Raw genomic sequence first — 25,159 nt, forward strand, 5'->3', positions numbered from 1 at the left:
CACTGCCTTGGTGCCAAGCGATGGTACCTCCCATACTGGTACCACTGCTCAGCGTGCTGCATGAGTGGTGCCAGCATCAGAAGTGGGTTCACTCCCAAATCCATGCTCCCAGCGTGCTGCCAGCAAGGCCTGGTCCATTTACAACTGGCTGCTGTCTTCTGCATCCCTATCGGTCAGGGAGGGCTGGCCTAGTCTGTATGCTGGCTGCTGGAGGGGGGGTTGCCCGAACTGGAGCTCTGGCTTGCGACGAGATGGCAGGGCACGAGCCGCAGTCCAACAGCTGCCCTTTCTCAGCCCTCTTCATGTGCTCGCTGCACACTGAAAAAGAGCGGCTTCGTGTGTACACATGCTGTGCCACCAAGACGCGAAGCATTGCAGCGGAGGTGGCAGAGCTGTCCGCAGCTTCCTTAGTTTCTAAGCCATCTGCTGCAGGAAACCCGAGCAGCCCCCGGGCTGTGTGGGGGCAGGCTAGAGACAGCCCCTTCCCTCTGTGGCTGCTGCTCCTGAATAACCACTCGCACGCCTGCCCGCGGAGACCGAAATCAGCTTTATTCACAATCACAGTTACCCAATTTTCACAACGAATGGATTGGTTTTCTTTTTTGTTGCTGTTTTTTTCTTCTCTTTAACAGAACACAAACCGGTTGAAAAGAAAGCGCTGAAATGCAGGTGACATCAAAACACCTTGTCGTGACTTAGGAGCCGGCACAAACCCAACAGCAAAATCCGCCCCCCCCCCCCCCCCCCCCCCCCCCAACCCCTTCCGTGGTGTTGTTTTTGCATCTGCCGTTTTTCTGCTCACTCAAAAGACCAGCGCCATCCCTTGCCCGCGTGCCCTTGCCCACTGCTGTGCTGCCCACCAGGCCTGGCCCTGAGCTTGCTGCCAACGGGTGTTTCAGCATCTGCTACCTCCCCGTTTGGTCCACAGCAAAATGCACGCACCTTCGTGTGAAAGCGCTCTGCAGGGCAAGCACGGCAGGGGGCGGTTACCTGCATGTGCACGTGCGTGTGTGCACGCATGCACGTGCCTTCCTGCACAGTAACTATTTAGCCTGCTAGAGCCTCAGCCGATGGAACGTGGGATGTCCTTGGCCATGCTGGCTTTCTGGATAGTCACAAGCTGTTTCTTATTGCACATGCCCCATAGTCTAGCACGCATATGCGTGCATCCATCTACACCTGCACCAACTTTTCATTACATCCAACTCTCCAGCACCCTTCCCCACCCCCGTCCCCCCGCCCACCCAGTGTGTGCAATGGTGGGAGCAGCTGTGAAGTGCAGCTTGTGGGTGATGGCTTGTTACCCATGTCCAGGCTTTTGGCAATTCCTGGTTAGACGCCCACGAGTCAGGGCTGACCTGGGCATAGCTATGCCTGTTTTCTACCATGGGTCTGTCCCATGCTTCTGGGCTTTACTGGTTGCTCCTGTCCCCCTCCCCCTGCTTGTCTTTTATTTCCTGATATGTATGGGGGTGTTGTTAAGCCTCCCCAGTGGCACCTGGTGTTGGCTACAGCTACGGTGGGGGCATTCCCCTGGGCTCTGCTGATTCTCCTGCTAGGAGCGAAGCCAGTAGTTCCTGGCTAGAGGGTCTTGCCCCTGCACTTGGGGGTCAGACCGCAAGCCCTATCTGGGGTCAGGAAGGCATTTTACCCCATGGTCAGATTGGCATGGATGGTGGGGGGTTATTGCCTTCCTCTGCAGCAGAGGGCATGGCCCTCTCCCTGGGACACCGTGAGCATATATCACCAACACTTCATAGAAGCAGGACATTGGTGGCTGTGGTTCCCCTGCTTTAATTATGGCAGGTTTGGGTGTTTATGTTGGGGCAGGGTTGAGATTACGGTTGTGTGGGGTGGTTTGGATGGGGATGTGCCTGTTCAGCTGGGGAAACCCAAGTTAAGGTTGGTGTCCACAACCTGGTGCAGGTGTGTGTTTTGTATTGCAATCTCCTTGATAGAAATACGTAGAGCCGATTGTCCCCTCCTGTGCAGGCTGGGCCAGCACTAGTTGCTGTAGTCCCTCTCCCCGAACCAAGCACCTGTTAGCAGGTGCAGGGATGAGTTTGTCAGCCGCTGCCTGGGGAGTCCAGGTGCATGCAGGGCTGCAGTATGTGATTAGAGATGTAATTAGGGATTATCATCACTGGAGCAGGGGTTGGGCAAGATGCCAGCCCTGTAACCCCCTCACGCTATATGCTCGACATGCCCCTTGCATTCTTGGTTCACCTCACTGACCAGCCAGTAGGACATCACAAGCACAGGCAGAAAGGGCTGGGGCTGGGGCCTGTTTCTCAAACAAATGAGCTCCACTTAAGTCGATGGGACTCTACCCCAGCCCTGGCCAGCTTTCGGGGCGGACAGACGTGGGCTGTCCTTCCTGCAGTCCTTTCAGTGACCGCTCCCCTTGCAGCAGAGCTGACGTGCAGGAGGCAGCAAAAAAAAGCATGGTGACTGGTTTGGGCCTTGCCTGACTGGTGGGGGGGGAGGATACCCCTACAATGTGGGGCCAACAGGCAGATCATTGCTCTGTCATGGAGCGAGCGGTGTTGCCACAGCTAAGAACTGGCTTCAGGAGGGAGGCAGGGGGTCTGCTCCTAGCACTTCCCCGCTAACCTGGGGCCTTGTCAGAGCTCTGGTGGAAGGGGGCGGTAGGAGCTCAGTGCAAGCCGTGCATAGGTGCTCGGCCTGCCTTAAGCAGTGGGTGCCTTGGGGGGGGGGGGGGAGTATTTTTGGGGAGATGATTGAAGAGAGGGAGGTCACTAGCCCTAGAGCTCACTCCCCGCCCAGCCCTTCGCATGTTCAAGCATTGGCAGGACCAGCACGACATTGGGGAGGAGGGGCCGACTCACGCCTTGGTATTGTTGCAGCTTCCGCCTGGCCAGGATTCACAGAACCGAACTGAGATGATGCACGGAGACCCCTGCCCACCCTCCCTCCCCAGCACCCTGCATAGGGCGGCTGCTGGCTGAAGGCTTCCCGGGTACGACGCAGGGAACCAGCCTGCTGGAGACTTGAGCCGGGGCGGTGGCAGCGGGGCAGGGAGCAGCAACAGCGGTGTCCTTCCTTCAGCAAGAACAGGCGAGGCCTTGCAAAACCCTTGGCCTGAGCAAACAGGACATGGAGATGCCCGTCTTCTCCTGGTGGTGGCTAACCCCATGTCATGTTGTCTGCTCCAGGCCAGAGGAGCTGTCACAAGTTCCTTCCTTGAGGGGGGGGCGGTTAGGGTTTTTTGTGTTTTTTTGTTTTTAAACAGCAAAGAGCGAGATGGAGCATAATGTTGTAAAACCAGAGATGTGGGCTGTGTGCATTCTGCCTCAGTGTCTGTCACAAGCGGCGACGGGCAGAAGCTGGGGAAAGGGACCCTTTGGCCTGGGCACGCCGGGGGCAGAGGGAGGTCAGCAGGAAGGCGTGGGGGTCATGCAGTGGCGGGGTGCTGCAGTCGTACTGCGGGGTGGGAGGCGGTCAGCGGGGAAAGGACGTTGCAGTAAAATCCACGTGGCTGGGTGGCGACGCGCAGAGCGGGCGCCCAACGCTGCAGCAGGGGCTGCGGCCCGGGCGCCCTCGGCCAGACTCCAGCTGCCGCTAGTGTCTTTCTCCAGCAAGTTGAGGCACACTGAGGCAGCCAAGGCATCGGTTTCTTCCTCTCCAGGGCGACTGCTGAGCTTGCCAGCTGCCTGGCAGGGGGGAAAGGGCTTGTCTTACCCTTAGGAAAAGGGTTTTTGGGGTTTCTAATTTCTTCTTTTCTGCCTACCGGACAAGTCCCTTCCTGCAATGGCTGGCAGCCCCTCTGCCGCTCCTGAATCCCTCGTGGTCCTGCTCTTCAAGGAGGGTCCTGCGCCCAGGACGGCTCCCTCTCCTCCAAGATGGTTCCCTGATGCATTTGCTGTCCTTACTGCCAGCCATTGCCACCCATTTGGGGCAGGGGACACATCACCACAGCCGCCTTCCCAAGCGTTGGAAATGCCTCTGCGCAGCGCAGAAGAGGCCGGAGAGCTCCAGCTGTTGCATTGAGATAAAACATTAAATCCATTGGTAAGAGCAGATTGCCTCAGCTTCCCTGATGCCCTGGAGTTCAGAGCCAGCGGCTTGCTGGTGGGGTTGGAAGTGCAGTTGCAGCTGGGCCACCCCCTCGCTTGCCACCCCCAGCGGCCCCAGGGTGGTTCAGATATCAGCTCTCACAGACGATGAATGAAAACGGGGGCTCTTCCCGCAGGTCCTCCTCCACCCCACCCCTGCCAGCCCCGCGGCTCTAGGTGCTGCGGTAGGTTTTGATGATATCCTTGATGGCCCGCCTGCAGATGGGGCAGCAGGCATTAGCCATCTTCTTGAGCTTCAGCCCGCAGGAATAGCAGAGACACATGTGCCCACAGGAGTAAATGACTGTGTCCACCATGTTCTCGTAGCAGATGGTGCATTCGTCTCCCCAGGCCCCCGAGACGGAGGGGGAGATGGGGGACTCCGGCATGCTAACCGGGGAGTTCGGAGCCGTGCCTGCAAGGGAAGGGACACCGTCAGTCTTTGGGCAGTGGGATCATCAGGACGAGGGCAGCTGCTGCACTGGGGTCTGGAAGGAGTGGTTTAAGTGCCTTCGTCCATCAGCAGCCTTTGCTTCTGACGAGGGAGGTGAGAAAAGCCTGAACTGTGCAGCTGAGTCGCTTCACCTGCATCGCTGAGGAAGGGAAAGCAATTTCTGGCTCTAGCCCTTGGGGATTTGCTTCTGCAGCAGCAAACACCAGGCCCCAGCTCGCGTGCAGTCATGTGCATGCAATGCAAATCAAAGTGCCCCTGGGAAAGCAGCACCTGCAGCAACCAGGGATGGCACCTGCCCTTGGCTCGCCAGCGCCAGAAGCCTTCCTCTGGGTGGCAGACATGCCAGTCGAAGGGGACGTGGCAGCTGCAACACAGCTCCACCTTGCACTTGGGTGCCCAGCAAAGCTCGGCAGTGGAGAGTGGGCTTTTCTAGCAGGGATCCCCCCCCCGTGCTGGGACAGAGGATGGGCTCGTGGTGAAGACAGGGCAGAAGCCCTGAACTGCACTCCCACAGCCTCACTGAGTGGTCTTTTGGATCCTCAACTCCACCACAGCCAAGCTGGCCAAGAGAAACCCTGCTGGTCATTGCCCCTGCCTCGAAGCATCTTCCAGGTCAAACAGCTTGGGAACAGGAAGGTCCCCAAGGGCCGGCAGGCTTACTGGCTCTCCCCACCTCAATGGCTGGGGTGCGCCATGCTGGAAAAGGCCCTGGGAGTCTCCAGGAGGGAAATGCAGACAAACGGAGGCAACACTTACCGCTGATTGAGCTGCAGAGCAGGCCTGAGCCGCAGGTGGTCAAGATTGGGTCGGAAACCCCGCTGCAGAGGGTGGTGGGGGAATTGGGAGCCGAGGTGGGGGAGCTTGGTATGGATGGGCCCCGTCGCTCGGCCAGGATGGTGGAACCTGGAGAAGAGAAAGCCAACAAGCCGTGGTCGATCGCTGCCTGGGGAGCCAGCCCCCTGCACGGGACCCGGGGCTGGCGACAGGGTAAACTCTCCCTCCTCTCTGCATTAAGGTGGCTTGAGCTCTGGGAAAGACACTCAGCCCTACAGAAGTCAACTGAACTTCAAGAGGGCCGGGACTGTTTCCCTTCCCAGTAAGCCTGGGGGCAATAAGGCACACGCCCGACCCGCTGTGGCTGCCATCAGCTGGCCTGGAAGTGGTGCCAGCCCCAATGACCCCTCAAAGCAAGCTGGATTTCTTTTAATCAACACACAGGGTTACAGCTGCCTTTTAAAACGTAGCTTTTCCTTGAACCGAAGCCCCCCACCACCACCACTCCCCCCCCAGCAGCCTGATACCACCGAGGGGACCCCAGCCAGGACCAGGCCAGCCCGCAGGGGATGGACTGGAAAGAGGCCGCGCGCACCACCTCTGCACAAGCCCAGAGCAAAACGTGGTCCTGGCACCAACCGGGCCAAGCAAGGGAGGTCCAGAGCTGCTGAGAGGGAGACGTGGGAGAGCAGCAGCCCGATGCCGAGCGCTGGCCTGGGGCTTGAGGCCAGGCCCTTCCCCGGCACCTCTTTGCAAGCGAGTGTTATTGAGCAACCTGCTGTCCAGCTGCTGCTGACTTGGGAACAAGGCAAGGGAAGGGGGTACACTCAGTTTGGGTCTGAGACCCACAGGACCCTCGCCAGTGATTTGATGAGCTCCAAGAAATCATCTCTGTGCAAATGCCCCCATTTGCCATAAATGCAAAGCCCCCCAGCACAAGGCAGGTGGCACCTCTACCAATTTCACATGCATTTCCTTGGCTCACAGTGGCCTGAATGCAACCCCTCCTGTACAGGGAGTTGGCACCCGTAGCGTTGGGGTGGCGGAAGCCCAGCTTGGGACACTTGCCTGCAGAAAGTGCTCAGCCAAAGAGCCCACATCTCAGAAACAGCCTGGTCACCTCCTTCACCCTTAGTGTGCTCCTTGTCTTGCTGCTATAATAATATAATTAGCTTAAATAACACACCTCCTTTCTTCGCAGCTTTTGGGCCCTGGCTGAAGACATGGCAGGGCTCAAGCAAGATCGATGCTTATTCGATTCTAATACTTAAGACTTCTTTATCTTACCAAGGAGGCAGATCAATGGGCCAGAGGCTGCTTTCGAGCGAGGGAGCGCCAAGGCCGGCTGGACGGCCTGAGCGAGACACCGCAGGGACTGAGAAGAGGACGTTCCCCTCCCGCCAGCTTTGGGAGTGAAAGCATTCCTGCAGTACAACTGGGATTGAAGGAAACTACCAAACACCACTATCCACCCCATGCTGAAATAAAGCCAGGTGCTTTGCATGCGAAGGGCATTGGAAGGGAGGCTCCTCTGCCTCAGTTTCCCACCACCATGCAGCAGGTAAAACAAGTGACGGCCTTCCCCGTGTGCCCCGCGGCTTCCTGAGCTCCTTAGCAATACAACCAGGGCCGGAGGTCTGGGTCCTCCTGCCACTTTGCCACAGTTGCTGCTTGACTTTGGCCTCGGTAGCTTAGACACCCCGTCTGCATTATGGGGCTATGGCTTTTTGCAAAGAGGAATTTGTGACTAGCACATCAGTGTGCCAATGGCCTTGTGGGGAAAAAGGGGGGGTGAAAACAAAGCTGTTCTGGGAAGGATCAGGCCTCTTCCAAGCAGTTCAGGACCTCTCTTCCTTCTGAATTACTTATAAAAGAAATAAGGCCACAAGGGCGAGTGCTCCTGTTGTGCACAGCCAGTCCTTCAGTCGGGGCCACAAAAAGCCAGATCCTTTTGTGCAACGGACCTCGTGTTGTCAAATGTATTCCCGTGCGCTTGCCTAATGGGCAGAGCCCTCACCCAAAAGTGGGGAAACCAGGTTCAAATCTGGCTGGGGGGCAAAAGAGTGCCTTGAATGGCAGGAGGCAAGGATTTTGGGGTGTGCTCTCTCTTTTATGGGACCAACAGCCTGGTTGGGATAGACTCAGACAAGCTTTTGAAGACAACACACCTTTTGGATCAGAGTGGGCCTGCTCGCGGGCTGGCAGCAGAGAGCCAAGTCCTGTGAATCGAGCCCGTGGCGACTTGCCTGAGAGCAGCCCTGCCGGGCGGTGGTGCAGCCGGTCGAGGACCCGAGGGGACCGCGGGGGCGAGACGGACAAATCGAGCAGGCTGCACCGTGGTCCTGGCACTTCCCCAGACAGCTACTTCGTCTCGTCTGTGGTGAGAGCGAGGAACCGACGAGCCTCTGAGTTCATCCCCGCAGTGCTCAAGCCTGGTCATCCCCAGAAACAGCCCCTTCAGTTCCCTCCACAGCCCCCGCTCCAGCCAAGCCAAGCTCGGCACGCCGCAGCTTCTGAGGTTGCTTTTTTGTTTTTTATTTTCCAAATTTCCAAAAAGGTAATGAAGACTTTGACGTGCAAAGCCTCTGGAAAATGCTTGAAATGTCAGGTGCATGTTTGGAAAGAAGGGAGCGTGGCATCGCATTTGGGCAGACACGGGGAGGCCTCTGGGTGCCCCCAGGTCCTGCTCAGCCCTCGCAGTGCCCACGCTCGGCCGAGCGCACGGCCCGGCGTGCTCCAACCCCACCAGGCTAACGCGCGGGGGTGAAAAGGAACAAAGTCTTGTTCCGGCGTGAGCGATGCTGAGGCGTGAGCAAATGCAAAGCTGTTTTTGTTGCATCGTGTGAGGGGAGCAGGGAATGGTGCCAGCTATTGTTTCTTAGCATCGGTTGCTGCCTGTGTTCGCCATCCCACTGCGCATTGTTTCCGCATGCGTCGCCTTTCTATGCAGCACAAAGCGCTGCCTGCTGCAATCGGGGGCAGGTTCACGAAAAGTCTTGAGCTGGAAGCAAAGAGCATTTGGCCCCTGCAGCTCACAGCAAAACCCTGCTCAGAGCAACAAAGGCCCTGAAAGCCAGAGTCCTGCACTATGCTCCTTCCCTGGGTCTTGGAGTCCCCGACTCACCATTCCTCCCAGCTTCTCTGTGGCTAAATGACTGGCCCGAGGTCAGAGAAGTGAGTCTACAGCAGAGCAGGCAATAACATGCACGTCTCTCTCCTACAAGTCTCGGCTCTGACATCTAGCCCCGTGCCGCCTCCTGTCATCCAGAGCCCGCAGCCCGCATGTCGTGGACAGCGTGGCTCTGTGCATCCTGGCCCGCGGGACAGGATGCGGCACGTACACCACCACCCCAGAAGCAGCCGTTTTATACAGACACCTGGCTTCTGCCCAGGGTCATCTGTGCTGCTTCGCAGACCTGGGTTAGTGGCTTTGTTTGGCTCCCCTGGCACCTGTAACAGGGGAGCCCGGCGTGAATCGTGCTGTTCCTCCACTCTGCTTTTTCCTGTCCTGTAAAACGCCACGTACTGTGGGTCTCGTGCAGAGAGGTGTTCGGCACCCACATCTTCCACTGACGTCAAAGGGAGGGGTTGGCAGTTCTTCAGGCTTGGAAAGACGACTTGCTGGCCGAGGGTGGGGTGGAGCGCGGGTGCTCCTGGCACAGAGTTAGTCCCTTGTGTGGGGTGGGGATGCCTCCCGAGGTCCAGGGTGACGGGTGCAGTCAGCAGCCCCGGCACGGGTATGATACGGTCACAGCGTGCCTACCAGAAGGGAACGGCAAACAGCCGAAGGCATTTACAAAACAAAACCCTGCCTCAACCCAGAGGAGGTTGCCTCCAACCAGCTCACATGCCTGGCTTCAGCTCATCTCGTGAAACTGAGCATCAACCCGGCCGGTTCAGTGATTTTTCACCGCCGCCCCGGAAAGGCCCTGGCAGCTAGGGACGGATGAAGACTGGTCAGCAGCATGGCTTCCTGCAGTCAGGCCAAAACTTTTTAGAGCTGGAGAAAAAACACTTTCCTAGATGGCTGGTCTGGGCCTGTGTAATTAGCTCCCCCAAGGATGAAAGGCCATCCCCGCTGCTTGCACAGCCCCTTGATCTGCCTTCTCCATCAGCAGTACTGAGCAGCATGTGCCTATTAGCCACCAAGGCACGTGCTCCCCTCCCTGTGCCCCCAGGGGACAAGCCGCTCAGACGGATGCTAGCCGTGCTGCTGAACCCGAGGCTGCACGATGCCCCGATGCGGCCAGGACGCGTGCGGCTCCAGGCCATCGCTGGGAATTAAAAATAACCCAACCCTGCCATCAAGCCTGCGACGGCCTGGCTCCTGCTGAACCCTGCGGAGCCGAGGTGTCGCTGGGGGCTGTCCAGGACACAGCCAGCATGGATGCCTTACGAGCACCGGTTGAGGAGCATTGTATTGACCTGCATGCCACATGCACCAGTCCCCCAAAAGATCAGTCCCCCAAAACTGGGCTGTGGGAAGGTAATGGTTCTTCACTGGAATAGCGGCATGGAGACACTGCTGCACGATGGCAGGAGAGAGGATAACCTTCTTGCAGCCTCTCTCAAATTGGCTGCTCATCAAAAAACTGCTGCCGCTACGAGAGGGGCTGCGAAGGGTTCACACTGGAGAAGTTGGTGGTCATCTTGCAGTACGGTCTTTCCATGAAAAAGATGCTTCTGAGTAAATCTGGCTTGTTTTTGCAAAAAACCCAAAAAACAAGGTGCATGTCATTTAGGGGCATGTGAGAGACTGCAGTATTCTCCTTGCACACGCTCTGCACAACTAAAACTACTTCTTGTCCCGCCTGCTCCCAAACCTACTGGAAAGACATCCTCCAGTGTCAGCGGCCCTGGAGGCAGGTCCATATTCCAGGAGGTTTGCTGGCATGATTATCAAGCTCCTAGTGTTAGATAAAGGCCAATGTCTGTGGAGCAACAATTAGTCACCGCTCTCTGTTTCCATGTGGAGGACCGCCAAATGCGCTAAAAACATGAAATGCTGGAAGCCGTTAAATGTCACCGAGAGAGAAGAAGGAGTCCATACGATCACCATTGCTGACCATCACTTCTAGAGGAGCCTTCAGCTGCGTTCAACAGAGATGTTGTGGTCCCAGGACGGGGGGAAGGACCGAGATCCAGGGTTTGTTCCCTAAGATCAGCCACTTTTAAACAGTGGTGGTAAGTTTTGAAGTGGTGAGATCTGGTCTTTTGGTCACTTGTCCCTTGGATCTGGTCTCCTTTAAGAAAGCTGTATTAGTTGAGGAGAGTCATTGGTACCTAACTGGGGAAAGGGCTTAGCAAAAGGGAACCTGCGAGGTAAATATAAGCCATATATTAGGGCAAAGGGCTTCTTAAAACTGCCAGAAATGAGCATGCTCCTGTAGAAAATCAACAGCGAGCAGGCAGGAAGATTGCCCTTTCCTGTAACCACCATAACAATCATCTTTTCCTCTCCGCACCAGGCCTAATCAACAAACCCGATTTCCAATTTAACTCCTTTGACCCTAAAAATCCCCCACAGGCGGACACTAAACTGGATTACAAACAAGCGCATCAAATACACGGTGTGTTTGATCAATGTATTGATCTAAAAGCAATCCGCTGCTTGGAAAGCTTGAGGAGCATCCCTTGTGCAGACAGGGAGGGGGATATGCTTTCCCTATTGTAAAAGCTTATTTCTGTGACTCATTTTCATGGAGCATTCACAAAATGGTGAGTTTGGGGGGTCCTGCTCATTGCTGAGTGGCCCGCTGAGCAGGAGCAATTAAAAAGAGGTGGATAATGGTTATATGCAAATCACACATTTCATTTCAAGCCCGACACTCGCTCAGCATTTGCTAGCCACCAGTGGCAGTGATTTGCTTGGACAGCAGCAGAGGTCGGTAGGACCCTTCCAGGGAGGCCAGCAGGCAAAGTGCAGCAATTGTCACAGATCTCAGGTCTTTGTCACGCACCACGGCACACGTCCCGGCCGAGGGTGATGCCGAAGCCTGCAGCCATTTCCCAGCTCAGAAGCCACTAGCCTGAGGGAAGCAGGATCAAAAGCCTTGGAAGTCAGCTGAAAACACTGAGTAACCTGGGTAGCGTTGGGGGCTGGGCAATGAAGGGAGAAAAGGAGGCGAATCCTCCTTGACTTCGCAGATCTTCACCTCCTTGCCCTGACCCCTTTCTCACTGACACAGAGCCCAGTACTTCTGCATGTGTTCAAGGTTGAATCTTGTCAGGCCCGGGACTCTCACCCAGGGCCACGAGGACTTTGCCTCTGAGAGCCTAATGCAACTGGACTTCCCACGCTTCGAATGAGCGCTGTTTGGAAATGAAAAGACGCCCGAGACATTTTCCATACAGCCTGGAGCTTCCCCTTTTAAACAGGGGGAAGAAAACCCCCCCAACATAAATATACATAGGGACTTCCACCTTGAAAAAACTTTGGGACAGCATTTACTGCCCAGGGCAAACACCAGCTGAAGTGATTCATTTGGTGTCAGCTGTTTGCAACTCCTGTCAAGGTTTTTTATGGCTGGCCCTGGAACACTGTATATATATGTATATGCATTACCTGTCAAGGCTTTTTATGGCTGGTCCTGGGACACTGTATATACAATAGACACCCCCTGTGTACACACTGCAGGAGCAGTATTTTCTTTATCGTGTGAGCTTCTAATCTGCCAGCTCAGACTTTGCTCTGCTGGGCTGTGGTTGTTGCCAGGAAAACTATCGCTGCCGTCCAGGAATTGTCCTTAACTTGTTTGAACGGCCTCTCCTTCCTGGGAGCTGGGCTGGGCTGCAAAGTCTGGCCCTTCCCCAAACATTGTAAAAAATTTTTTAAAAAAGGGGAACCTGCTTTGCCCTCCCCAGTGCAGTTCTGCTTTCTCATGGGTTGCCGCCCCTGATGCATTCATCTGGGGCTGATTTATTGCTGCAAGTTACAGGTCAAACAGGCTGATCCCTCTCCCTTGGAAAGGGATACTAACAAGCTTGGTGGCCCGGTCCATAAGCTGAACGAGGAAGGCGAAGAGAGGGATGACACGATGGCCCCTGTAAAGACCAGATTCTGCCAACTTCCGGTAGAGTTACTGATACTGAGCCTAAAGACCGGTTCAATGTGATCTTCTCCATGCTGGAAGATTCGCACCTTCTGTCTGCAATGTAGATTGAATTCAAGGACCGCTCCTGCAGGCTTCCCGCCAACTGGGTCCAGAACAAGTCACTAGGAGCCAACCTGGCTTCACCTTTTGAATGCACCGTCATAAAACAAAGCAATACAAAGGTATCATAGCTAGCTGGCGAACCATCCATCGCTGGGTTATACAGAAACACGAAGGCTCAGGAGGGAGGTGGCCATGTCCATGGCTCTTAGTAATTAGATAATATATGTATTTGCAGGTGGCAGGTTGTGAGGTTCCCACGGTGATCCAAACAATGCTATCTTGATCACGGGCCAGCGGCTCCTCTCCCTCGGGCGGGCTTGTTCTTCAAACCGAGCCGTGCATGCCAGGTCGCCACTGCCTCTCAGACCACTGGCAACAACTAAGAAGCTGCTCTTCCCGCTTCATTAAAAGTACTTCCAGCTTTTTACCTTTTGGAAAAGAAGGAAGCTATGGAGCGCAAGAGCTACTCTCTTAAGCTTTCTAGCAGTTTCTAACTCCATAGTCCGGAAAAATAGAGCAAGGCCAGCACTGGCCATTGCACACATCAGTACAACGCTAAATGCTACATGATGCGCTTGTAAGATCAAGACCTCCTGTGGACCAAAAAACAACGTAATGTGTTCAAGCCATTAGGGTTACGCTGAAGCTATGGCCCTGCCGTTCGTAGCGCTAAGGAAAGGCAGGAGGGAACTGGCAGATGCACTGCAAAAATTCATCTCCATTTCTTTTGCTTTTATGCAGGGAGAGCTCTGGGGACGGTTAGGATGCTCCTGTAGGCTTTGCACTGGAACGCACTGGGACAGACCTCAGCCCATCCTCCTTGCAAAAGTTTAAAAACTACATGGTCCAGGTGCTGCTCTTTGACCGCTTGATTTGTGCTAAGCCTTAGAGGAGCCTTTTAGAGGATCAACATAGAAAATGAGGGGTGGACACACCTAGTCCAAACCCCTGGTCTAGTCCAACCAGCCCCACCTAAATCATCTCAGCCAAGGTGTTGTCTAGCGTGGTCTTAAAAAACCTTTGGCTGAACATTTCTGTTAGGTAGGCAGGAAGGAAAAGAGGCGAACCTCATCCAGCGGGAGAAAGCTTTGGGCCCCAGGAGAAAGCAAAGACATACAACTGCAACCTTTTAGCTTCCATAAGAACAATAAATATTCCCACTCCTTCCTGCATCTCCCAGACGGCTAGTCCTTGGCCTTGGAAAGGCAGGGGGAGAACTTGGTATCTTGTTGTCCCTTCTCTGATGGCAAATATACCTGGAAAGAACAAGGGCTTTGTCCAAAAGACACCCACAGAGTGGGGTGAGAGCATACCAGTGAAGGGGCAGGATGCTATTTATCTCCATGCTAAGAAGAAGAAAACCCATCAGCAGTGAGCTGCAACCCTAGCAAGCTTCTCGCAGTCGAGGGCGCAGATGAATGTGATTAATCAACTCCAAGACGGCTCAGGTCATAAGAGACGGGTAGTGACAATCCTAGATTAAGTCCAACGTGGACAAATTAGAAAGAATCCAGCACAGAGCAACCAAAATGATCGGCTGTCTAGGAAATGCGTCTTATGAGGAAAAGTTGGAGGAACTGGGATTCGTTTTGTCTGGAGAAGAGAAGACTCAGGGGAGGGATTTGATAACAGCCTCCAAATACATGAAGCATGAAAAGATAGCGATAGACTGTTCTCTTTGGCTGCAGGAGACGAGACAAGAAATAACTTAAATTGCAGGAAGGGAAATTTGGATATTAGGAAGTCTCTACCCTTGGAAGTTTTTAAGAGCAGGATGACTATGGTCTTTGTCCCTGTCTAAACCATTGCAGTAGTCAATCCTGCCTTGAGCAGGGGGTTGGTCTAGGTGACTTTGACGTCCTTTCCAGCCGTATTTTTCAACAATTCAGATAAAAAGTTTACTCCCTATGGACGAATTCAGAGCCCAAAATGTTGACTGCATATAAATCAAGAGGTAAGCCTTTGAGGCCTTCCAACTAACCCCACCCCAACATTGTCAAAGTACAATGAACAAGATATTCATTTTAAAGCCATCAAGACCAATCCTAGAAGAACCACCAACTTGCTGTGGCACGAGGCAGAGCGTAGAGTTCACCTCGACCCTCAAAACCACACGAAGGTCACAAAAGCCCATTTTGGCTGGGCTACTGCTTGCAAACCCTGGCTTGGCGAGCAAGAGGGAAGCAGTTATCTGATCTAATGCTTCAAAGCCCAGCACAAGGCTGATATCGGGGTGGCAGCTGGAGCTGGGAAGCAAGTAACTGCACTAAAGACCCTCCTTGCTGCTCCTCTGAATTTCAATTGTATGTTTTATCAGGAAAAATTAAAATAGGTGTTATCGGCGAGTTTAGTCTATCCTGTCACTCTTGCGAGTAGCCAGGAGAACTCACGCCAGCAATCGGTCAAGAAATATGCAGGCTTTATCTTCCCTGACAGCCAAGCCATAATTCAAAGGGGCTGGTGAATTAGCCCATATCCCGTTTACTCAATGCTGACAAGCAGAGGCGTGATGAGATAAGGGAGATCCATATATCAGCTGTTATGAACATTGCATTGTATCTAGGGATCTTTTATTACCGTGGCGGCAATAAAGGCTGTTCATTTCCACTCTCACGGAGGAATGAACACAGAGGGCAGGCAGCTGCAGAGGTATACATAAGGCTACAAGCACCACAGCTGTAACTGCATTTAGGTAGTTGCACTCAACCCTTCTTCTCTGGAAAACAGCTATGCTCAAAACAGTGCTGCCTGACACAGGATCATAGAAAATGAGGGTTGCAGAGAGCCTCAGGAGGTCACATCTCATCCAAGCCCCTGCTCAAAGCAGGACCAGCCCCAACTACATCTTCCCAGCCAGGGCTTTGTCATGCTGACCTTCAGAGTTACCAAATGCCTGGGAATTGCAGTCCAGAGTCACAGCAGCAGGATTTTGCAGGGCTTCTCATCAGGATTGCTACTTCACCCACTCTGGCGATCTTCAAAAAATGTCTCGACACCCATCGTCTGATCGCAGCAGTCTTTCCTGCCCAAGTGCAGGGGGGCTGGACCTGATGATCTGTAAGGTCCCTTCCAGCCCCTAACGACTATGAAACTATGAAATCCCATGTAAAATTGAGATCCAGCCCTTAACAAAGGCAAGCCAAGCTCTCATCGGCAGCCCCCACTACCAGCTTTGCACCGACAAAGCAGCACATGCACCCCCTCCATCTAACTCTGGGGCAGTTACCACCCTGCCATCATGATCTGGGAGAGCAAAGCATGTGCTGTACAGCAAACAGACTGAGCAGGGGCTTGAGACGCAGCTCTCCTGAGTGCCCACGTCATCCCCAGGCCTTGCCGCTGACGTGCCAACTCAACAGCGGTTTGCACAACAGCTGACAGACCTGTATGGGGGTGGGGTGAAACCACACTTGTGCACCTCCTGAGACAACACATGGTTTAATTAGCCTAGGCGAAGAGAGACACTAGGATGAAAGGCGCTTTTCTATGAGCAAAGTGAGCAGATGTAAACTTTCCTACTGCCGGCCCTGGCTGAAAAAGGCAACAGCAAGGCAAAAGGGTCACTGTAACCTGAAAATCTGCAGTGCAGGGCTTCGATGGCACCGCCTACCCCGTTCTCAGATGGATTCTTATTATGCTAATTTTGCTTTTTCCATGATAGATGTGACAAGGCAAGGGACACAGCAGGCTGGCTGTAGAAGGCAGAGAAGAGTCCCAAAGCAATCGAGGATGCAGTCCTCTTGGGTATCTTTTGCAAATTAACATTAAACTAATGCAAGCCTAATTCACGCACAAAAATACGACCCAGCCTGATGGAAGGGTTCATAAAGCATGGGGGCACGTAACACAAGTTCATTTCTTTCCAAGGCGTGTTGAACATTTTAACTTGTTCTCGACATACACCAGAACCGCAGCGCCGTGCTTCCAAATGGATTCTGCTGAAGCAATAAAGGGCTGCTTGCCCTGCAGTTCCCTGGACCTTTAGGCAGTTAAGAGCCATAGACCCAGGCCTGTTAAATCTGTATCTCTTTAATGAGTCCATTTTCCATACACAAAATCAAAAACACGGTCCATAAAACTCTGGAGCGCCTCTAAGTGAATGCTTGTTAAAGGAAGAGACCCATTATATGCATTTTTGTGCAATAATGTTATGCATTTCCCTGACTTCAATTGTCATGTGCTTATTTTAACTGCTTGAATGCTGGCATTTTCCAAAGTGCCAGAACGATTCAAAATGGGGATGGGTCAGGTTTCCAAAATGGCAGAGGTAACATAGTGACCGTGTCTATGCTCACGTCACCTATGGCTGGCCCGTGCCGTGGGTGGGGGATCTACTGCTGCAGAAAACTCCCTTAGCTCGAATGGCAAAAGCGCAGGTATCCAAAGCTGAAGAACCAGCGTCCTCGCCCTCACTCCGCCTGCGCCTGTGGGACTGATCTAGCAATTGCACCCACTGTCTGCGCCACTGCCCCATTCATACTTCAATCCTTTGCACGCCACCGCAGTAACTGCACACGCAAATTAGGCACACAGTTGCACTCTTATTTAACTCCAAAGCCAGCTGCAGCCTGCTGATCATTTTGCACTGCAGCAATGAACAGGAGTTAGCGCCGCCCCACTGCCCAGCAGCATAACCAGGGGTGCGTGGCTGGGTGCCGATTTAAATTGGGCACGAAACGGCAGGTGCCCCTGTCGCTCCCTCTGATGCAGAAGCTCCTGGTGATGTCTCTGTCCTTCTCGTCACCCAAAACAGAACCAAACAGAAGGACGATGGAAACCACCCCGAACCTACGCCGCATGGCTAACTGCAGAAAGAAACAAAGCTCTCTCCCACCTCTCCATCTGCAGCCTCCTAAATAAGATATGATCCATACCCTCAAGAGCTTGGGAAGCCCAGACACCTTTCTGCTGTAGCACGCGTCCTCTTGTTACTGGGTGAAGTCCAATGGCTCCCTGCTGATGACTGAATATCCAGCAGATGATCCCCCTGGTAAGACTACTGATGTAGGCTAGATTGAATAGGAGCTGGGGGGGGCTAGATACCAGCAGCGCTGTGTTACAGACCTGAATGCTTCCTCCCTTATCCTTACTTTAACAATGTGCTCATTTATTTTTTAATTACTTAAAAGATAACTTTTGCCTCAAAGGAAAGGATGACCTTCACTAGGGAGCTCCCCCAAAAAACTCCCCAATACTTTTGCTGCATGTATGTACTTCATTCGGAGCTGCAGGAAAATTATAACATGCGCCACTAGTTGGCTCCTCCACAAGCAAATATATCGACTTATTATTGCTAAAGCTTTTCCAGACATGAGTCATAACTTTAAAACCCTACAAGGCCGGTCAAATTTAACTTCTTAAATGAATTACAGCATAAAAGGCAGGCCAACACATTCAGCCCCATTCACTTCAATCTTTCAGGGCCCTCAATAATGCAAGATGCTTACGAACAAAAGCTGTGAATGGTAAATCGCCGGTTTAATATGCTGGTCGTGTCCACTCTCCAAAGAAGGATGCTGGGTATTAAGCCTGAAACAATGACAATCCTCATGGGGGATTTTAATTCCAGGTGGTTTACGATAAACCAGGGGTTGCTCCTTTCCCTTTTCACCTTTCCTCGAGTTAAAGTGCAGCTTCCTCGCTCGGCTAAGTCTCCTCTTTCAGCGGGGACAGAAAGGGAACTTCTGCTATTCGGTTCAGACATGGTCGGTGATGACTGTGACTACTGTACGTGTCCACAGTCCCCTAAAGACCGGTAACTTTTCTAGGCCTCGGTTTTCTGCTTAGTTGCAATACAATGGGCACAGCTTTCAGGGCCACAGAAACTACTGAAACCTTCTAACCCAGACTCCTGCCCATAGCAGATATAAGTCCCCTCCATTCATTCCCAAATTGAATCTAACTACTATGAAGACATCCTGGATGGATTAAATTATCTGCCATATTCCCTGGCAATCTGCTTCGATGGCTAGTTATCCCCAGCTGTTAAAATACGCCCTTTATTTCTTGACAACGTATCTAGCATCAACTTCTAGTGTTATGCTTCGTTCTGCTTCATCAAGGCACCCGTTCTTCATCTTCCACGATATAAAGACGATCGGTCTTTATAGATCGTGATAAAGGCTCATCTTGACCCTCTCATCAACAAGTTCAACAGACTGATCTTACATCTCCCTTCGGAAAGGACTGATATTTCTCATCATAATGCCACGGTGCTTGGATTTTTCTTCAGTTTTTTCCCTCGGCCTGAAGGACTATTTGGGTGACGGGGGAAAAAAAATGAGCTGTTCTCCACTTCCTCTTTATTTTCTGCCTTTTTACCTCCCCTGCAGTAAATTTACTACCGGGCAATGGTGCCAGATGGAAAGGACTAAAAAGTCAGAACTAGCTGTTGACCCAGTCTTCACAACGACGTGATTTGTTAAAAAGGAGGTGCCCCAGCGGCTCTCGTGATACGGCAGCATTTCCTTTTACTGCTAGTAGGAAATAAAAAATGGCAGGTGCAGACAGGACAGACTTTCATTCATGGTGATCCCATGTCAGAGCCAAACAGCCGACCCAGGGGTGAAAAACTCAGTGTCTAATAACCAATACCTTGCCCCATCCATCCTCCCAACTCACTACACTTAATCCTTCAGCCTGCGCAGTGTAGACAGCGGTAATCTTATCTGTGCTGAAGGATGAGGCAGCAAGGCTGAAGATGGGAATGAAACACGCTGACTTTAATTTCCTGGCTTTTGTACTTTAGGTCCCTTGCTCCGCTGTTTCTTTCACGCAGCGTAGTGGGACTTGAATCACTTCAATAATGGCAAGCATGCTACTCCAGGAAGAGATTTCCACCAGCTTTTTATTATATGCTTTGCTGTAAAAACTGCCAGCACAGGTGCCTAGTGCACTAACCTATGGTGTCATTGCTTGTCAAGCTAATAGACAACTTTTTTTAGTCTCAAAGCACCCTTTATTTGACTCAAAGCCCACCCCCTCCTCCCCTCAAAAATGCCAGATCTTAGTCTTTACTTGTTTCTTGATTAAGGAAAAAAATAGAGCAATTCTTCTGTTGCAAGGAACTCAAAATGAGCACAGTACATCAGAATGTTTTTTGAACTCTAAATTTCTATTTGAAATCTCTGGGTTTATCTTGTGAAGCACAGGTAAGGTGTTTGCACACCTAACAGTGCTGATACCGTGCAGCACCCCACTGCACCCTTGCAAGGGTCACACGGGACTGGCTGAGGAGTGCTCTAACACAGCTTTTGCAAATTTGCAGTGAATACTATGGCTGAACCATGTTTTTCCTCTTGCAATCTCACCTTGATCTTGAATATTGCAAAAACAAAATACGGCAGGTCATTCCTAATATGCATCCAATTTGCCATCCAAAAATGCAACTATGTCAGAGGACAAGATTGTCTTGGCCCACTGCTTGGACCCATGTTGGCTTGGCCCACTGCTTGGACCCGTGTTGGGTATTGCAACCACAGCCACCAAGGGAAATGAAACGATCTGGTTCTGTGAGCAGTTTCACTTCTGTTGTACCATGGCACCGGAGCAGCCCGAGTTAGGAGCACTTATGCTCAACCTCTTGGTTCTTCCTCATGCCAGGCTACAACAGAGCCATTTCAGTTAGCATTTATCTGTGGGCACAAAGCTGTCCAGTATGACTGAGAGCACCATGACTTCTCTGTAAATAGCCAAATTGCATTTAAAAATACTGGCATTTTATGGTAGGCCCACATAATGACATTCCCACTTCTGGTGTGCATCACACTCATGTATTAAACCAAGTTGGCAGTTCAAACAAAATGTTTGGTGGGAATATGCCAGTTCAGGCCAAGTGTGTAAGTAAAACACACACACACACCGATGCACACCAATGACCTTGTGAACAGACCACCAGGAATATCCGGACTCATTTCCATTCTCTGTCAGAGGCAGACCAAGTATCTGAACCTAACTCTTCCCTACCGCAGATGCCCCAACCACCATGTCCGTTGTTCCCAGTCCCTACTGCATCTGGTGGAGAACTGAAACATCTTGCTTTCATTGTCCCAAAAGAGAATGGGAACATTTTTCAAGCGACGGAAAGCTTTGCAGACCAGGAAAGCCCTCTCTTATTCTGCTCTGCCCATGACACAGGTAGCAGAACTGGTGATCTTGCAAATCCCCCCGATGGCTCTGTTCTTCCCCATGCCTACCATGACTTTTAGGGGCCCGAAGATGCCTCTTTTGTCACTTCTGTGATCACGTAAATGTCCCCACGTCCCTTGCAGGCTGGTTGGACTTCGCCCAGCACTATCCAAGCAGTGTGCTAGCTGAGAGCAAAGCTCCCTAAGTGCCATGGCTGGGGCCCGATGACCTGTGAGGTCTCTCCCAATGCTATGAGATTCAAGACCCATAATCAAACTGGACCCAAGGGGCTTTTGACAATTGAGCTATAATCGGATGAGCAGTGGTTAGAGCATTACGTGATCGTGTCACATTTGTTACCTCTGCACATTTTTAATTGCAGCAGGATGTTAGTAATAAACACTTATATCCATCGTGCATCGATCTTAGAAAGGTCATCTGAGGTCTTTAAGCCTGCGGGGTTGCAAGAGGCTGGACCTGGCGACCCCAAAGCTCCCCTCCAGCCCCTTGCCTCTGTCTCCTCTAGTTTCATCATAAATAGCTTGCTCTTTTTCACGTGGCATTGCAAGAGAAAGCCCTGCAAGACAGAGGAGCAAGATCACCTCATTCCCAAAAAAGGAGACTCTAGCCATCAGCTGTGTTCCAAATACTATTATTTTTTCCATTGGGTAGAATGATTATTTTGGTAGTGGGGCTTGAAAACAGACAGGATCAAATTTCCAAATCTAGTTATGGTACTCCCCAGCATGTCCCGTTAATCCACCAGATGCATGTATAATTATGATCACTGCATGCCTAAATCAGGCATCTAAGTGCGCAGCTAAGAACGCACCGAGGAAAGGCTGAATTCCCTTCTTTCTCTAAAAACTGCTGGCATCTACTCAGGTCCAGATCCCACAGTCAGGAGTACAGTACCCAGCTTCACGTGAGATGAGGCGTGGCATCACCAGAATCCAATGAAATACGTACAAGAATAATCAAATTTTGCATTAACATGGAGGAGGGAAAGAAGGGACTTCCTACAGAAACTACAGATGAGTGCTAGGCCAGGGTCCCTGAATTCAAAGAGAGGCAAGAAATCCTCAGGAACAGTAGTAAAAACCCCCCCACAGATAATGAAAGGGAATAAGAGAACGTGAAGACGTCTGCCCAAGACATAGAGGAGCAAGGAGTGGGTCTGAGATGAATACGCCACGGAGATGGGGCACGTGCCCATGAAGGGAGCAGCATCTTTCAGCGTTACATCTAGCCCCAGGCTCTACAGCATCCCAAATTCAAGCATTTGGCTTCAGCCAAATAATTTTCCAAGCCCAAATTTCTTAATTTAAACTGTTTCTTCTCCCTCCACAGCAGAAGTGACAGTAATTAGAGGGTGTTAATTAATAGTTATTTGCAAATCCTTTATTAAGAATTTAAATAATCAGTGTGTCTCCATTGGGGTTTCTGTAATACAGGGTAGCTTCCAGTGCCTGTATTCCAGGGTCCTTTGCCACCAGACACCCTCCCTTCAGCAAGAACTGACATTCAGATCATTTCTTAAATATCCTGAACAGCCTCTGAACAAATGCCCTGGCTGTTATTTAGGGAGGCTGCGTGTAGCCATGTTGGTCTAAGGACACAGGCAAACAAGATTGTTTGGGTAAATCCAATCTCTTTTCTTAGACCAACTAAATAGTTGGAAAAATTGTTTTTTGCAACCTTTCAGGTACAAACACCCTTCTTCAGGCAGAGGGAGAGTTTACTCTGCCTGAAGAAGGGTGTTTGTACCCAAAAGCAAAGGACAATTTTCCCAACTATTTAATTGGTCTGATAGAAGATACCACACACTGACCCAAAGAACCTTGCCTGCTGTTATCTGCCTTCTGGATACGCACTTGCAAGAAACTGCTCTCCAAGAGTTGGACCCTATCCCCAGATGGCTGTCACGTCAGCATCAGCAGGATACCAGGTTCAAGATGTTTCCTACCTGGGGCAGGGGGGCTGGACCCGATGATCATCTGAGGTCCCTTCCAGCCCCTAACATCTATGAATCTATGAAAGAGGAAGAGGATTGCTCATGCAGGGAAAGGGCTGTACCTCCCCACAGCTTGCTGCCTCTATGAGATCTGCCCCCACATCACGGCAGCTTCTGCATGCCAACATTAGTGCCTGTGCTTGTAACACGGGAACCTCCATCCCCATGCTTTCAAACCATAACTTTCAAGGCAGGACAGACCTGTCTCTTTGCCATGCCCGAGACCACTGCCATGATCCGGAGAACATATACCACATAGGCCCACTGCGTGGGCAGCCCATTGCCTAACTGAGCAACGCACCTACTTTCCAGCGGCACTGAGCCCATGCCCATGGGCTGCTCCTCAACTCCAGCATGCTTATGGAGGGTGGTATAGAAAGAAATTGTCGCGAGCGCTACCCATAGTAATATTTTTCGTAAAGGACGGGGATCTCAGAGTTTAGACTTCCTTTCCTGCATCGATTCTGACTTCCTAACTAAACCTGGAGGAACCAAACAGTTCATCAGCCTCTCACAGTTCGGGCCTCCTGACTTGCCGAATGAACTTGTCCGGGATCCCGAAACAGAGGGGTCTGTCGCTCTTTAGTTTCTAACCTGCTTAACCAGGCTCTGATTTCGTAAGAAGGGATCAGCAGGGGAACAACCTCTGGAGACTAAAGATGAGCAACCCACTGGCCCAGGAGCAAGGAGGTGGGTTTTACAGCCAGCCCTGCCACAGATTCCCTGTGTGACCTGGTGACAAGTCACATCACTTCACCCCACCTCCATTTTCCCATGGGACAGGGTGACGCTTCCTTCATTTCACCGGGGGATCAGGATGCTTAATGTATTACTATTTGCAAAGAGCTCTGAGATGCTCAGATAAAAGAAGCAGAGTCAATCCAAAGCACGGTGTTGCAACTCAAGTGTCATCTGTGAGTTCATCACATTACAGGGCCCCTGGGTTTTTTTGGGTGGGGGGGTTGCACAAAACAGACAAAAGATGATCACCTCCTATTTTCATTGCACTCCCCTCCCTTAGAGACGAGACCCCCCTGGATGTTTTGCACGTCAAATGGGAAAACGTACCCAGAACTCGGATTTGCATCACGGCTCCGTGCAGACCAAAGAACATCCACAGGGGCTGGGAGCAGTCCACGCAGACCTGCATGCCGGCGCTGGCCCCGTTGTGACTCAAATGCAGCTCGCCCTCCGAGTTCACCACAAACCCCAGGATGTCTCCGCTCTGCAGGGGCACCAGCACGCGACAGACCGCCCAGAACTCCTTCCTGTCCACCAGAGACTCCGGGTTATAGGGGAGGTCGCTGGGCCTCAAGGTCCCGGGGTCGCAAGAAGTCACCCCGTACGACAGCGTCCCGGTGCGCGAGGCGTTCGATTTGTTAATTTTGACGAAAATGGTCTCGTTGATTCGGAGGGGCCTGCTGGTGAAAACCAAAGTCCTCTCTTCGCGGGCGTGCTCCAACCGGGCCACGGTTTGGTCGTCCAGGATTTTGATGTGGGCTCCCCTGAGCTGGTGGAAGCGGAGGTCGCTCTCGAGCTGGGACGGGAGGAGGTGGGAGTGCTGGGAGTTGAGGGAGTTTTGTGGGATGGGGCACGTGGTGGCCATGATGTGGAAGTTTTCTTCCTGGAGGTTGAGGTCACAGAGGCTCACCGAGAGCCGCGTGTCCTCCGTGTCTCTGCGCAGTGAGGGCCGGCGGATGGCCGTGAAGGATCTGGGGCGCAGGCAGTCGGGAGGAATGATTTCGCTGTCTGCAAAGCAAAAAGAGAGAGAGAAGGAAATGGATCAGTCAGGAGATAATGAAAATATCCAAGAGTTAATGAATTGCTCTCGGTTTGAAGGGAAAAGAAAAATAGCAAGGAGAGGCTCCTTCCAGTAATTTTTTTTTTCTTTTTCTTTTTTGTTTTGAGCAGAGCAAACAGAAGAGCATCAAATACGCGTGCAAGTCTGTGCTACCCCTGCGCTTTCCCCACCGGACCCACCCTCATCGCCATTTACGTGTCGGCGGAGGCAGACTCCAAATCAATACAAGGAATCGACTGGGAGGGAAGCAGAGGGCATAAAGGAGCCGACCGAACGGAGGGCACCGAACAGAGAATCCCCCTAAATGCACCAGGGAACGGATACGGCTCCGAGCTATTAAGCCGTGTCCACATCTACACTCCCAGGGCTCCGCGAGGAATACCCAAGCTGCTACTTGGATCTTAGAACAAATGCTTGGCTTGCAACTATCGACCCTCTTCGTCATTAATTACCACTCGATAATTAATATTTCCAGAGACAATGAATTGCCAGCCTTCCTGTGTTTGCAGAAAGCCCGCCTGGATGCAGATAACGTCGCAGCGCAGAGTTTGGGAATAAGCCGTTTTCTCTAAAGAAAGCCAAATCGGTCACTAGCTCCAGAACAAATCATTAAAAATCAAACCACCGGATACGTAACAGAGACGGATGACACAGGCCCATCCACATCCATCAGAGGACAAAATAAATTGCACGTTAGCCTCTCTGTCAGGCTCACCTGCTGCTCCCATTTATCTGATCATCAATGTATTTAATTCC

The 25,159-nt window shown here is 52.0% G+C and overlaps 1 protein-coding gene across 3 annotated transcripts in view; it reads right to left on the minus strand.

The window, feature by feature from the left end:
- Positions 1-748: 748 nt before the first annotated feature.
- The window catches only part of NEURL1 (neuralized E3 ubiquitin protein ligase 1), a 210,314-nt gene continuing 185,903 nt past the window's right edge, over positions 749-25,159 (minus strand). For 2 of the 3 annotated variants that reach the window (XM_090057619.1, XM_090057620.1), the window contains exons 4-6: positions 23,671-24,351; positions 5,287-5,433; positions 749-4,491 (exon numbers count right to left, since the gene is read on the minus strand). In XM_090057619.1, the coding sequence (XP_089913745.1) occupies positions 4,250-4,491; positions 5,287-5,433; positions 23,671-24,351 (1,070 nt within the window). In that variant the 3' untranslated portion in view covers positions 749-4,249. Of the gene's footprint in view, positions 4,492-4,570; positions 4,670-5,286; positions 5,434-23,670; positions 24,352-25,159 lie in introns of those variants that run through there. The other variant, XM_090057621.1, reaches the window with a different exon arrangement.

Source organism: Crocodylus siamensis, chromosome 7 (genome assembly GCF_052110815.1).
Source record: "Crocodylus siamensis isolate JL-2025a chromosome 7, ASM5211081v1, whole genome shotgun sequence".
Taxonomy (NCBI): Eukaryota; Metazoa; Chordata; order Crocodylia; family Crocodylidae; genus Crocodylus; species Crocodylus siamensis.